General features: G+C 60.8%; 1 protein-coding gene across 2 annotated transcripts in view; it reads right to left on the bottom strand.

The window, feature by feature from the left end:
- TMEM104 (transmembrane protein 104) overlaps positions 1–14,834 on the bottom strand; it is a 43,163-nt gene extending 28,329 nt beyond the window's left edge. Inside the window, exons 1-6 of one of the 2 annotated variants that reach the window (XM_028520105.2) lie at positions 14,710–14,834; positions 13,984–14,102; positions 6,484–6,605; positions 3,981–4,062; positions 3,471–3,567; positions 2,737–2,817 (exon numbers count right to left, since the gene is read on the bottom strand). In XM_028520105.2, the coding sequence (XP_028375906.1) occupies positions 2,737–2,817; positions 3,471–3,567; positions 3,981–4,062; positions 6,484–6,605; positions 13,984–14,028 (427 nt within the window). In that variant the 5' untranslated portion in view covers positions 14,029–14,102; positions 14,710–14,834. Of the gene's footprint in view, positions 1–2,736; positions 2,818–3,470; positions 3,571–3,980; positions 4,063–6,483; positions 6,606–13,983; positions 14,103–14,709 lie in introns of both variants that reach the window. The other variant, XM_036034105.1, reaches the window with a different exon arrangement.
- Between the last annotated feature and the right edge of the window lie 20 nt (positions 14,835–14,854).

Raw genomic sequence — 14,854 nt, 5'->3', positions numbered from 1 at the left:
AGTGCAGGCGCTGGTCCTGGTCCCCTTGCTCTCGCTGCCCGGCCCACCCTGACCGCCCCGGTCCGGAACAGTGAGGGTCCCGCCTATGCTAAGTGCCCTATGTCACTCCAGCCACAAAGACTCTGAAAAACGTGCCTGGGCCCTGCCCCCTCAGGTCACACCCCGACAGCTGGTCTCTGACTCCGGTCCAGGCTGACCGCTCATCTTGGTGTCACTGGTCTCAAGCTGCTGGCCTGGCTGGATGGACACAGAGAGCAAAACGAAGTGACAGTTCCCTTCTAACGCCGGTGCCTTGGAAGGGCCTCTAGGGTCCCTGAGGGAAAGCCAAGGACAAGTTTCAACTGGGCTATTTGAGGCCGGCGCTGCCCCCGGGAGGCTAAGGAGGAAAAAGACCAGGAAAAAAAAAATGGTTCTTGAAAGAACCCAGAATGGCCTCAGACAGGCTCGCCGTCCAAGCTCGGTGGCCCCCCCGGGGTCTGCCTGCCACTCACCCCCGGCTCCAGGCGCAGCCCGCGCCCCCACCTGTCTGTCTGCTCCGACGGCAGCGCCCTCTGCAGGGCGGCCCGGTCCCTCCCCCACTCCCGACCCTTCCTCCGCCTGCCCACGGGCTCCAGTGTCAGCTCTGCTCAGGAAACTGCCACCGGCCCGCCCTGATCAATGAATTCCATCACTAGACATGGAACAGGAGGATCAATGAACTTCCTGAGAGGACCGCAGCGAGCAGGCCTGGCGTGTCTGATTACAGGAAACGAGCCTGGACCCCGAGGGAGCCCTTCGTGGGGCGGGGGCGGGGGGGGGGGGGCGGGCAGCCCTCCCAAAGGTGAAGGCGGTGACCCATAAATCGGGAATTGGGTGGAGCAGGGGTTTTCAACTGGGGGCAGTTCCTTCCCGTGAGCCCAAGGGGGGACCTTTGACGATGTCTGAGGACACTGCTGGCTGTCACCCCTGGGAGGTGCTGCCGGCAACGATGCTACTCAGCATCCAACAACGCACAGGACGGGCCCCGAGGCACAGCGTGGCCTGGCCCCAGCGGCACGGGCGCCGAGTCTGAGAAACCCCCGAGTGAGCAGACTGGGAGAAGGCTCCCGCTGAGTGGGTGGCTGCTCTCCCTAACGTGCTTTTTCTCTTTCTGCTTACTTTTTAAAAAAGACTTATTTGTTTATCTTTAGAGTGAGAGAGAGGAAGGGAAGGAGAAAAAGACAAAGAGAAACATCAATCAGTTGCATCTTGCCCTCCTCCTCCTGGAGACCTGGCCCGTAACCCAGGCATGTGCCCTGACTGGGAATCGATCTGGCGACCTTTTGGTTCGCAGGTTGGCACTCAATCCACTGAACCACGCCAGCCAGGGCTATGTTCTATTCAATTTAGGCCAACTGGGAGTCTAGTCCATGGGGGAGGGAAGATAAAACAAACCCCCAAGTTCCTCGAATTCTTAAAGAAATCGGGGCAGACTATAAAACGAGAAAATCAGAAAGGACGTTTAAGAGGTGCATTTCTGCCCTCCGACGTGCGTTTTATTTCAAGAGCTTGCACGGGGAAGGAGCGTGCGTACGGCTTCGGGGGAGAAAGGTTTATGCTCCCTGACCTTAGCCTGGTAAGCGCGGGAGCGGTGGAGACGGGACGGAGCACACACACACACACACACAGGAGACGGCGGACACAGCCCTTCTGGTGCTCACGAACTCTGGAAACCCTCCGAGAAGCTGGCGGCGGGCATGGAGGCGGACCCTTGGGCCGCCTGTGGCTGCCGGTCACAGTCTTTCAGACCAGACAGTCAGATCATGCCACTGCCGATATGCAGAATGCTTCACATCCCACAAGCAGCCGGGCAGCCCCCCCACAAGCAGCCAAGCAGCCCCCAATTTCCACAATTCCACCCCGGCTCGCAGTCAGTACAGCCACATTGGGGACAGAAAAGAACCGGGGGGGCGTGTGGGCCCCCCCCACCCCAGCAACAGGGGCTGACACAGGCTCAGGAAGATCTTCCAGGGTCACTGCAAAGGCAAGGCTTTCCTGGGATGTGTCTGACTCCATAAAGGAAAAACAGCTTTGGCCATTAAAAAAAACGAAACTCTTCAACAGCTCGTCTTCCCAAAGAGCAAGATTTACGATGGCGGTGTGAGATGTTATTGCCCAAACACCCAACAGCCCAGCACCCGAGCTGGGCTGGATCCTCTCAGCTTGCAGCCGGGCCCCCCTGGGGAGCAGGGGGAGTGTGGGGAGAGGCGGTGAGACACTCAGGTTCCAGGCAGCAGACCTGCGCGTGGGCGCCCAGCGCCCCCTGCTGGCCACCAGGAGGAGCCGGACAGAAACAGAAACGCAAACACACACCTGCAGCAGAGCCCACCGTGCCACAGGGCAGCCAGCTGCCCCGTGCTGCCCCACGCACAAGGGTCCAGGAGAAAAGAGAGCCAAGTCAGACGCTGTAGAGTAAGAGGCACAAAGTGACCAGCCGGCCTCCGTGGGTTCCCTCCCCTGAAAATCTGCTTAGGAAGGATTCCTGACCTCTGCGTTTGGCAGGAGACAGGTAGCCACCTCCTTACTCCTAATGCCGACAAAGGGGGAGGAATCCAACAGAACGACTCGAAGCCGCCCAGGCAGGCAGGTCGGCAACCCGCCGCTCCCCGGCGCCTGCCCCGCCCCAGCATCCAGTGGGCCCCGCGTCCCCAGTGCCCGGGTGGGCAGGAAGGACGAGCCCTCTGCCCGCCCTCCCCCCACCTGGGAGAGCGCTGATACCTTTATTGAAGAACATGGAGGCCATCTGTCCCATTTCCACCCGGTCTGTGATTTCAAAAAGGTTCGCAGAGCCGCGTCTCTCTGTGGAGCCAGGGGACAAGGGAGAGGAGGCGGTTGGGTCGCTTGGCTTCTGGAGGGGGCTGCTGAGCTTCCTGGATCCTCCAGAACAGCCCCAAGGGTTTCTCCAGAAAAAGCCCCAGGGGTTCCGAACTCTTGAGGGAACCTCTCCGAACGGTTCCTGTTTGACGTGCCTAAAGACGCGCTGGCTGCAGCGTGGGGAGGCAGCCGGGGCGCTCAGCCCTGCCTGGGCCGGGGCAGGGATGGGCCTGTGGGGCGGGTGCAACTGTGTGTGTGTGTGTGGGGGGTGGGACGGGAGGAAGGAGAGAAGCCAGAGACCCCGTCTGTACTCCAGCTCCCCGTGTGCTCGGGCCCCGGACCAGGCGTTCAAGCCCCTCCAGAAGGGCAGGACAGGCGAAGCTGGGGGGGGCCGAGGTGGGCAAGTTTGCCCGAGCTGCTGCTGTGAGCCGGTGCTGGAGCTGGGGGTGGGGTTGGGGGGGATGCCTGTGCCCCTGGCTCCTGAGCCCCTGCTCTTATTCTACCGTGGTGCCTGCCCAGGAGACCCCTGCCAGTGACAGCGCCGCAGCGTCTCTGTAGAGAACCCCCCAGCCCTGTCCACTAGGAAAGGGCCCTGTGGACCCCGGGGAGTGAGGGCCGGCCGGGACCCCGACACTTACGCACGGACAGGATGGGCCGCGTCTCCGCCCGCTCGTAGCCGTCCTGGGCCAGGCCGTCGCTGTCGGAGGCTGTGGAGGAGCTGTCCTCCTCCTCCTCCTCCTGGGAGGGGCGGGTGGGGAGGACGGGCGAGGAGAAAGGAGCACGTTACTACGGAAAGACCCGAGACAAGGAGAGCCTGTCTCCTTCGTTCCTTCTTTCTAGCGGGGGTCTGGTTAGGACGCTCTCAACACTCCCACTCAGGAGGAGGCGCAGCACCCTCGGGTGTCAGGTCCGAGGCTGCGGCGCGGTTCCTGGGTGCCAAAGTTCAGGAGACTGAGCCAGCTCAGGGTCCAGGCAGCAGGGACCCATGACGCGAGTGTCAAGGAGCAGAGGCCGCACGTGCTCCGTAGGCTTAGGCGGCCGTGAGGCTGCTGCGCTGGGACAGGGTCCCTGGCGGGGCTGCGGACACAGGTGCCCTGCGCACGGGGAGGGAAGGGACCGGCGCTGAGGGCCGCGGGCAGCACACACACCTGGTGGTTTTCCATCCTCTTCCAGCGGAGCTGAGCGTTGGCGGTGGCCATGGCCTCCACCACGAAGGTGGTCGTCACAAAGCTGCGGGGGGGGGGGTGGGGAGGCAGGCGGGGAGGTGGGAGGGGAGCCAAGAAGAAGGAAAAGCCATTTTAAGGCCTGGCCGGACCCCCAAGCCAAGCGCCGCCTCCTCCTCCGAGAGCTGCTCCCTAGGGCCCTCTTGCCATGGGTCTGGCCCGGTTTAAAAAAAGGTGTGTGTGTACATGCCGTGCCTCGCATGCTTGCCTCCACATCCCAGCCTCCAGTGAGAATGCACATCGGACACACAGGAGAGGGGGGCAGGGTCACACGGCACCACGCAGGCCTGTCGGGGCAGCGCTGGGAGGGCCGACCCCGCCTGGAGCTCTGGTCGGGAAGAGGAGGCTGGGTCACCAGGGGCCTCCCAAGGGCCCCAGGTGGCGCTGCCTCTCCTTGCTGGGACACAGACGGGGTCCGGCCCCAGTGACATCCATTCCCGGACGGAGCACGGGCCGGGACGATGGGACAGGAACAGCGGGCTCTGGAACCTGCCCCCCGCCCCCTCTTTCGGGCAGTATTTCTGCTCTCCCAATAACCTGGCTAACACGAACATAAACTTGCATCTTTACGGCCCGAATCAAAGGGAGCTTGGGAGGCGGCCCCAGACGTTTGCCGAGAAGTCAGACTAGAGTGACAAATCACCCTTTCTCTTCCTCGTAAAGAAACCGGAGACCGAGACGGCAGCTGGAACGCGTGGGTGCTTTTGTCAGCAGAAGGTACAGGGGAGGGCCGCCTCCCGCTCAGGGAACCTGGGGAATGGCTCCGCTCCTGCCGGGCAGCCTGGACAGGGCGACAGCCTGGGACAGGGCGGTCCTTTTCCTCCTTCCTAAGGCCACAGGGCTCTGCGGTGGGACTGGACCCCGAGCCCTCGGAGCACGGTCACTGGCCCTGGGAAGGCCACTGGGCCCAGCAGCCAGGGGGCAGGTGCGGCAGGAGTTAGATCCATATCCTGCCCCAGGCGGGCGGGGGTGGGGGCCGCCCCGAAAGTCCCAGCCCTGTCTCTCCAGCCCTGTCTCCCCAGCCCGTCGTCCTAGGAACGGTTCTCATCATCCTGCCTAAATGACCGTTTTAAGGGCTTTAGATTTTCCCTTCTTTTTGGAAGTAAAACTGAGATCAATCTTAATTAAGGCACAAAGAGGCACGGGCACACGGAGCCGGCTCATCGATCACGTTCAAACGAGCAGACTGAGCGGGCTGGGCGAGGCGGGGGCATGGCGGCCCCTAGCGGCCCCGCCCGGGCCCCAGGAGTCGCTCCCCATTCAGACGGCCCCAGCCCGGCCGCCGGTGCTGAAGGTCCTTTCAAGGGGACAGCAGGGGCACACGGGGACAAGGACTCGTAGGGCTCCTGCCTGCCCAGGCTCGCAGCAGGCGGTTACGAGCCGACAGTGCTCTAAGGCCGGCCCCCGAACCACCCAAAGGAAAAAGCGTGAGCGGACTGAGAAACGAGGGCATTTCCATCCCCCGAGCTCCTTCGGGGTCTCACGCCGCTCCCCCACCGACCAACCAAACTGCCTCCTCCCCCCAGCAGCTCCCGCCCCTTTCCCCTTCCAATCTGCTTAAGTGCTGCCCCCGAGACCAGAGATGGCCTTCCAGCTGCCCCCCCACCCCCGCTACACTTCGAGGATTTGATTCCCCATTTCCCACCACCTTCTAGCTTCCTCAGCCATTTATGTATTTATGACGTGACTGCCTGCGGCCTGTCTCCCACCGAAGACGAGGGAATCTGCAGGGAAGGCTCCGTGTGCTGCTCAGCGGCACGCCCAGGGCCCCAGCGCGCTGCCTGGGACCACCTCTCGGGAGGGAGGGCCCCTTGGGGGTGTCTCCAGGGGCTGCCGCCCACCTCCCTTTCACGGCTGGTAGATTCGCGCCTGGTCGAGGGGTCTGGAAACGCTCAGTCCGAACTCCATTGCTGGCCTGGGGCACTGGCTAACCCGACTTCAGACCCGCCTGTGGGATGCCCGAGGAGAACTTCGGGGGTGGGGTGTCCCACACACCCGGCTGGTGGAGCAGGCGCCCTGGCAGGCGCCTGGGTGCGGCCGGGCGCGGAGCCGGTGAGGGCGGCACCGGACTGCGGGCACACTGTGTGTTTACCCCGCACTCTGTGGGCCACCCGAAGCAAATCCTGAATTCCAAACTGACTTCCCCGGCACCTTCCACAACTGCCGGGGTCTTCCTCTGTGGCTGGGCGGCACTGTCTCAAAAATACACACCAGGGAGAGACTCCAGCCAGGGAAAAAACATGGACCACCACGTGAAACGTTCCAAAGCCTAAGCGGCCGACTCAGCTTTGAACGGATCGGGGCTGCGCCACGGCCCCATCGCAGAGGCCCCAGGCTCTCTGCTGCCCCTGTCCTCTCTCGGGGCCCCGCTGTGGAGGACTCACTGCGGATACCCTCCTGCCCCCGGCCCCGCGTGCTGGCCCCTTACCTCATGAAGCCCAGGAACACCAGCAGGACCAGGCTGACAAGCCACCCGGCGGAGGCGAAGGCCTTGGGCATGGTGAGCGCGCCGGTGCCCACGATGAGGTTGAACATGTACACCAGTCCGACCTGGAGCCGACGGAAGGGACAGTAAGCCCGGAAGTTCGTCCACCTCTCCCCATGGCGGTCCCCACGGGTGACCCAGGACGACGGCAGAACCGTGGAGGCCGGGAGGCCAGACCGCGGTCAGGGAGCATCCTGCCCGGGTTCCAGAAGCCTGCCCTGCCACCGGGTGTTGGGGACTAAACACTAACACTTGGGTGACTCGAATTTCACATCCTTTCGACCACTTCAAGTGTCTCCGACTATGAGTTTTGTCCTCGGGGTTGCTGTCCCCACTCCCACCTCCTCGTCATTTCACAGCGTGCAAAGCTGCCTCCCAGGCACGGGCTCTCTGCCCGGCCGGGCCGTGGGCTTCCTGGGGACACGCGGACACCCATGCTGCTCCCTCATCCTCGGGCCCTCGGGCCGCCGGGCACGTGACCCAGTCCTCCTCTCCACCTGTTCGTGCCCCGCCCCCCCGCCCTTCGGGACGCCAGCATTCCTGCTGCTTCCCACTCCTTCCTCCCCGCTCGGACTCCAGGCCTTCTTCAAAAAGCTCAGACAGACTCACGGGCCCTGAGGCTCACCCATTCACAGCACACAGGTCGGTGGTTTTCAGTGTGTTTATCGGGTTACTCCACCTCGTTGCCCCCAAAGAAACCCTCGCCCACCGCAGCCTCGGCGGCGCACCTGCGGGGTCGCTGACCTCAGCTCCTGAACTCAGCCCCAATCACGCCCACCCTCCCCCCACTCGGTATTAATCACAGTTACTCCTGTTTCGAGGCCTCGGCCATCAAGCTCCTTTCTCTGCCCCGAAGCCCCTGCCTCCCACAGCCCTGTCCACTCCCACCGGACCTGGCTGTCCATCACGCCCTCCCACCCTGCACCCGCCCTCCCCAGGCCGCCAGCTCCACTTGGCCCCATTTATGCTCTTCTGCACCCTTTGCAGTTGGCTAATTCCACAAAGCACGCACTCCTCCGAGCTCCCTCCCCCCTCCCCGCTCTGACCCTCCTGACCCCCAGCCTTGGACAGGACCCAGCAGCTGCTTCCTCTGATGTGAAGCTGCTAAAGGTTCCCGGGTGTTGTGGAGAATTACGACGACTGGGCCATGGCACATGCTGGTTCCCTCACCTGCATCGCCATCACAGGCCCAGGTCTGCTTTACCCCTCCCCAGGGACTTCCAAGTGTGTCCCACGTCACTGCTCCCAGACGCCACCTTGCAGCCCCCAGCCCCACGGTCTCGCCTCTCCAGACTGCACCTGCTGTGGGATGGAGGCGCCAGGCCATCTGACCTGTGCCCCCACCCCTGCACCCCTGCTGTGCCTCACTCCTTCCGAGCCCCAAAATCAGGGTCTGCGCCCTCCCTACCCTGCTGCTGTCTGTGGGGGACACGTGTCCCTCCTCCTTGCAGAAGATCTGCCTCACCCCGTTCTTTCTGGAACCCTCTCCTCCTACCAGCGCTTCCCCTCTGCCGACCTTTGGAAGATCACCCTCTCACCTCCTCTCCGCCGAACTTATCGGAGGAGTGTTCTGAAGTTCCCACGCCTCGCCGTGTCCAGCCCCAGGGCCCTCGGGAAACCGGACAGCACCAGACACCTCCGCCTGCCAAATCCAATGGCTTTCCTAGTTCTCCAACCTTCCTTACACGCCTGCTACTAGTGGTCTCTCCTCTTTCCGTGTCACCTCCTCAGCAGAGTCCTATGGCTTGAACCCTCTGTCCCTCCTGGCGGGACCAATCACGTGGGCCCTCCTGCACACCTCAAATCCAACCGCCTGCGGGTCCCCTCCACCGCACACGCCCCTGGTGGCCGCAGCCCCGTTCCTTCCCCTCCACACCCCAGTGCCAGTGGCCTTATTTCTGAAGAGCCCTGTGGCCACCTCCAGCTCCTACTGTCACTTACAATTCGGATTCGCCGCCTGTGGCCTGGACTCTGCAGGCAGATCCCTGCCTGGCCCTCCGGTGCTCTCCTGCCTGGCTGACTTCTGGTTTGTGTCTCCGCCTGCTGCTGATCATTTAAAAGCAACAGCAAACATGCTGCTTCTGCAAACACCTGCCCACCTCTCGGTTTCACTTCCTCGTTCCTAGAAAGCTGTACCTTTCTACGTTTAATTTTTTTCTAAGATACCCATGCGCTGGGTTTTTAAATCAGAAACACACAGGCTGTAACTGGAAAGAATATATGCATCCCTATGTTCACTGCGGCATTCTTTACATCAGCCAAGCTGTGGGAGCAGCCCGAGTGCCCAGCAGCGGACAAGCGGACAAAAAAGCTGTGTACGTGAATACAGTGGAGTATTAGTCATTCATAAAAAAGAACGAAATGTTGCCATTTGTGACAGCATGGATAGACCTAGAGGATGTTATGCTAAGTGGAATAAGTTGGCCAGAGAAAGACCAATACCATACGATTTCATTTACACGTGGAATCTGAAGAATATGAACACACGAAGCAGAAACACGCTCATAAACACAGAGAGCAGAGCGGCGGGGAGTTGGGGGACTGGGTGCAAAAGGCGAAGGAACTGAGGAGAAGGGCAGGCAGGCAGTTACGGAACAGTCCCGGGGATACACAGCACAGCGTGGGGAGTACAGACGATACCACTGTAATGACTGCCTGTGGTGCTGGGGGGCGCTGGAAATATTAGGGATCACCTTGTAAAGCGTACGACTGTGTAACCACTATGCCGTACACCTGAAACTAATACAAAGGAACACTGAATGTCAACTATAACCGAAAACACATGTTTTAATATATAAGTTAAAAAAAAAAAACAAAGAAAAAACACACATACAAATTGGGTCCCTTCTGGCCTTAGTTAGATTTGTATGAAAAAAGGGCAGGGAGCATCGACGGCCACTTTGGGGCCCCGGAGGGGTAGGAAGGAGGCGTGGGGCAGTGGGGAGGGAGGGACCCTCTGCAGGGAGGGAAGGGCTCCGCCACTGCCACGCACACTGGGCACATGGCACGAGGCTCCCTGAGCCTCCCGCCCCGCCCGCAGTTCCCACCCAGCATTCAGACGCTGCCTCCACCACAAAGCCCTTCCCGATCTCCCCGTCGGTCTTGCTCCCGCTTCTGAACCCCTGGAGCAAGAACACCCCTTGTGCCCCAGTCTTCCCTCCGCGCTTCTCGCGGTGCCTGGCGGGACCCCTCACGACAGCGCTGCTCGGTGGGGCTGCCCGGGCCCAGCTTGGACTCTCTCGAACACACGTCTGACTGTCTCACCGGCCTTAAACGTCATGATCTCACAGTGACCCCGCAGACAGGTCTCAGAAGGATGGGAACAAGTTTGCACCGTCTTCCTGGAGCACCTGATTGGACGACGACACTGCCGTGACGTCCCGGCGCGGGGCGGTCTCGCGAGACTTCACGTGAGGGCGAGAAACCGCACGGAGCCCGCCGCCGGCCTTCCCCACGGGAAGTTCACAGTGCTGGTGCTTCCCGGGAGCTGCGTGTCTGTTAACAAGCCAGTTTTTCCTTTTCTTGGTTGATTTCAGTCACTTTGGGACAAACACACCCAAGTGCAGGCGTGAGGCACTTCCGCTCATTCACTCATTGGACTTCCGCGGACCTTCCGGGGGGCCGGCCCATGCTGACAGCTGGCGACCTGGCGCTGAGCAAGTCAGACCTGGCCCGCACCCCGCACGGGAGGACAGGCGGGCAAACAGTGAGGGCGGAAGGACAGCAGCAGAGCGCTGTGACAAAGGATGACGGGAGTGCATTACATGCACGACACTCAGGGAGGACCTGCGGTGACATTCCAGCCCGGACCTGAAGGACGGGACACAGCCGCCCGGGCACAGGGCCAGGGAAGAGGCGCCAGGTGAAGGCTGAGCAGGGAGGAGGCGGGCGCGGTCGGAGCCGCGGAGGGCTCTGGGGCAGGGGTGGGGAAGCGGGGCAGCCTGGCGGTCAGGCTGCAGGGCCGGTCTGCAGGGGTCAGGGAACTCGGCGGTTTGTGGGGTTCTCAGCGGGACGCAACGGACCAGGCCCCCGTCGATGATCTAACATTTGACCTCCCGGAAGCTTTGTTCTCGGTGTTGCTTTCATAAGCAGCAGCCCTTATGATGGGGAGAAGCTTCTCTCTTTACGGAAAATGGCCCTGGTGAGGGTTCTTGGGAGGGGAGTACGGACACAGCGGAGAGGCCTGCGACAGCGGCAGTTCTCGGCCAGAGTTCTGCGGGGAGATTAAACAGTACAGGGGGCATCTTCGAATTCGGGGACGCCTGAAGATCTTGGGGTGTAAAAGTCAAGGTGTTACTGCAGATCGGGGGTGCTCTGCCTACGCACCACTGACCTTTGGGGCCAGGCCATTCTCTGTCGTGGGGGCCTGTCCTGTGGGCTATGGAGTGGTCAGCAGCTTCCCTGGCCTCTGCCCACTATCTGCCAGCACCCCCGCCACTCCCCCACAGGGCGACCATCGGAAATGTCTCCAGACAACTGCTGAAAGTTCCCTGGGGAGCAAGACTGCCACCAACTGAGAACCACTGCTGATAAAGAAGCAACAAGCATGCTCCCAACAAAAACTTCAAAGAAGTCTCAGGGAAAGGACCCTTTAAAACTTTAGAGAGCCCTGGCTAGTGTAGCTCAGTGGATTGAGCTCGGGCTGCAAACCACAGTGTCGCCGGTTTGATTCCCAGTCAGGGCACGTGCCTGGGTTGCAGGCCAGGTCCCCAGTAGGGGCCACATGGGAGGCAACCACACATTGGTGTTTCTCTTCCTCTTTTCCCTCCCTTCCCCTCTCTAAAAATAAATGAAATCTTTAAAAAAAAGCTTTAGAGAGAAGTTCATTTGGGATAAAGTGCTGGCAGTTAGGAGCAGAAACGGGCCAGGGCGTTGCTCTCTTCCAGTCCCGAAGCAAGCACTCCGGGCCCGTGTGGCTCGGGGCCCCGGCAGGGTAACGGGCGATTCTTCACCTTCCCGGCAGGAGTCACAGCCTCTTTACCTTCCGTGACGGTGACCAGGAAGGACTGGTCACTGGGAGCAGGCTCTGAGGCAGGAGGCCCATCTGAGGTCAGGTCGAAGGCGGGGGTGGAAGAGGAGGCAGCCATTCTCTTCTGCTGGTTGCAGGACAGTTCTGGGGGGACAGCCTCCTGGGAAGTGTGGCCAAGAGCTGAGGAGTCCCGGTAAGGACCTGTGCACGCTGTGGCCGCTGCAGGCTAAGCTGAGTTTCCTCCCGTTCTCGACCCTTCCTCTGTGGCTGAGCCGGAGAAGGCACAGTCCCCGCTCCGTGGGACAGCTGACATGCTCCCCTGCACTTGGGCGAGTTCAGTGCCGCGTTCCAGCTGCCTCGCCTCCCGCCCAGCAGCCTCACCCACAGACGTGCAAGGGGCAGGGTCACGGGTGTCAACAGCTTCCCCAGTGACAGTTGTCAAAGGAAACAGAAGGCCGCAGAGACGCAGAAGAAACAGGCAGAAGTCAAGGCTGTGAGACCAGTGTCCTTTCCTTTGAAAGCAACACAACGCTGTCAGGCAAGACCGCTGGCAGGAGGCGGCCTCAGCAGCTGGCGCCTGTGCAGGGGGCGACCCGCTTCGTCCTCCCTTTCGATCACACGACGCTTCCGTCCTGCACTGCTCCCCGTCCCCGCAAATGCGGAAACCCACACGTCTGCTTTGACATCACTTACGGGGCAGGGACGGTTACGTATGAGCCTGAATCGTGTCCCTGTGTCCAGCACTATCCTTGAGAGGGTCCTCTGCCCACTACAATTATTTTAAGCAGAATAATGCAAACCAAAATAAACATCCCCGACATGCATGACGGGAAAAGCACTCCTAACAGGGCACACAGTGGCTCTGTGTCGGTATGGCCGGTTATGGCACATCCATGAACCCTGTGAGTGCCCAGCACCCCGTCTCCCAGGGCGGCCAGAGCGAGTGCTGCCCACACTGTGCTGCGCAGGGGAATTCAAAGCAGCATTCACAGTAAAGCCAGTTCCAGGACCTTCTGCAAGGCTCATTATCCCCTGAGCCCGGATCTTGGTCTCACAGAGGATTAAGAACTAGTCTCCCAGGATGGCGGAGTTAAGGAAACCTCCGGAAAAGGGCACGTTCTCTCCTCAAACCCTGACCGCTGAGGAACTCTGGGAACGCCGCCTCAGCCTGAACACCGCCCAGTGTTCCTACACCCCAGCTGTTTATGGCACGTGCCCAGAGCAGGTCCTCCAAAAAACTCAAACACATAGGAAGTGAGCGGGGGGAAAAAAAAAGGAGAATAGACTGAGGCTTTCAGGGTTCACTGCCCAATTTCCGGTGGGCACATGCTGACATGTGAAACGATGACAGGCTGAACCACTGCAGACACAAGAAACACGGGCATATCACGTTTTTTCCTTCCCCAAACTCGGTCACAGAAATGACTCAGCTCCCGACCTGCAGACGCGGGGCGAAGCGGCAGGGAACCTGGTGACTTTCAGGGACGGTTCACTGCTGACGCCGAGAGGAGCTGCGTGCGGTTACACAATCCCTCTCACGAGAGGGACACGATCCGATTCATCCCACGTTTAAGAAAGGCCTCCCCCCTGAGGCACCACTGAGGTGAAGGAGGCGCCAGCTGTTCTCAGAGATGTCTCTTTCTCCATCACGCCACGGCTCCGGAGCCTGCGAAGCTGGCGGAGACAGAGCAGGGGTCCCCAGGCCAGGAAGGCAAGTTCAAAGCAGGGCGGTGGTTTAAGGCTGGGTAAGTTCTAGAAAGAGTACTCAAGCTAGTTAAGACAGCGCTGCTTTCCCTGGGATACCTGGTAGCCATGGAAGTCAATCATTCGATTATTCCCATCTTCCAGCTACTTACCCAGGCCAGAGGACCCCATGATATAACGATGCCCATGACCAATCTCATATCACACAAAGAAGGTAAACTGAGTGTGAGTGTGTGTGTGGGGGGGGTGATGCAGACCCCAGACAGGCAGAAACCAATCATGCTAGTTCTAACCACAGACTCCAGTCAACGGCAACTGAAAGTGTCTGAATGCTTTCTGTGCCTCTTGTGCCACCCGAGACGATAAAGTTGTGCAACGAAAAACTCAGCTAAAGACCCACGTGGTTACAAACTGTAGAGATGAGCAGAACTCAGAGCCAACGGCTGTCAAGCACGTCCCTCCGTTTGAAGGGCAGGCCGCGCAGTGTGCCGGCGGAAGTAGCCCCGAGGTAAACGTGACAAAGAGTTGGCCAGTTTTGTTTTCTCGACCATCTCCACATCTAAAGAGTGAACAAACCCCAGTCTCATCATGTGTTCTGAGCCACGACCGCAGCGACGTGGCTGCTGCTGAATGGGGGTCCCCCACCCGGGCCCTCCCCGGGGTGTAGGCAAGCAGCGCCAGGCGCTAGCGCAGTCCATGGGGAGCAGAGTGCGCCTCCAGAACCCAGGAGCACCGACGCGGGCAAAACGGGTTCTGAAAGTAAAACTCACGTAGGGAGAGTAGAGGTCCCCGGTCTCTGTGATTTCACCCGCCATTTCCAAAAGTGAGGAAGGGCCTGAGGGCTGCGGAGCTTTCTTATTCCTTGCACGGAAGCGGCTACGGCAGCTCCCTAAGGCAAAGGAGCAGACTTTCAGCTTTCTGATGGACCTAGACAGGGGTGGCAGGAGGTCTGCAGATCCCCCTCCCCCTGTTCTTGTATCTCAGAGAGTTATGGTCTCGACATAAGCCACAAGGCAGCCAGCCGGGAGGGAAGGGTCTTCCTGGATGACTCACACCTGGCTGGGTTTTTTTCCCCTCTTGCTGTGCACAGCATGAATGTATTCAGTGCCGCTCAGACCCCAAGTGATACAAGAGCCCTTAGAGGCCACTAGCTCTCACCCGCCACCAGCGTCCCCTTTACATACTCCGCGGTGGCCATCCCCATTTAATGCGAGGAACAGCGAACTCACTGCCGCCCAGGGCAGCCCAAGTAACTGCCTCCTCCACACAGGACAAGGGGCTAGGGGCTTTCCTAGGTCGCTCTCCAAGCCAACTTCTTGCCCCCAAAGCTTCTTTTTAACGGGGCCTTCACTCCCCGCCCCGCAGCCGGCTTTCTGCCCTCAGCCTCCTCCTCTTCTCTAGAGCTCCACTCCGAGCCTCTCCCCGGCCTCTTCACTCCTCCTGGAGAGGCCCGGAATCTGGCGCCGCCCCAGCCCATCCCACCCTCGCGCCCTCACCTGCAGCGTAGCGCGCTCCGGGCCGCCCCGGCCACCGCCTCGCTCACCGAATCCAGCCCCCTCGGCTGCAGCCGGCGCCAGCTGTCCCGCACCAGCGCCCACAGCACGCATGCGCCAACGCCAAGCGTCCACCATGTCCGCGCGC

The sequence above is a fragment of the Phyllostomus discolor genome, chromosome 8, assembly GCF_004126475.2.
Source record: "Phyllostomus discolor isolate MPI-MPIP mPhyDis1 chromosome 8, mPhyDis1.pri.v3, whole genome shotgun sequence".
Classification (NCBI taxonomy): domain Eukaryota; kingdom Metazoa; phylum Chordata; class Mammalia; order Chiroptera; family Phyllostomidae; genus Phyllostomus; species Phyllostomus discolor.
The sequence above is the reverse complement of the archived record's forward strand: the minus strand, read 5'-3'. Positions and strand labels throughout refer to the sequence as shown.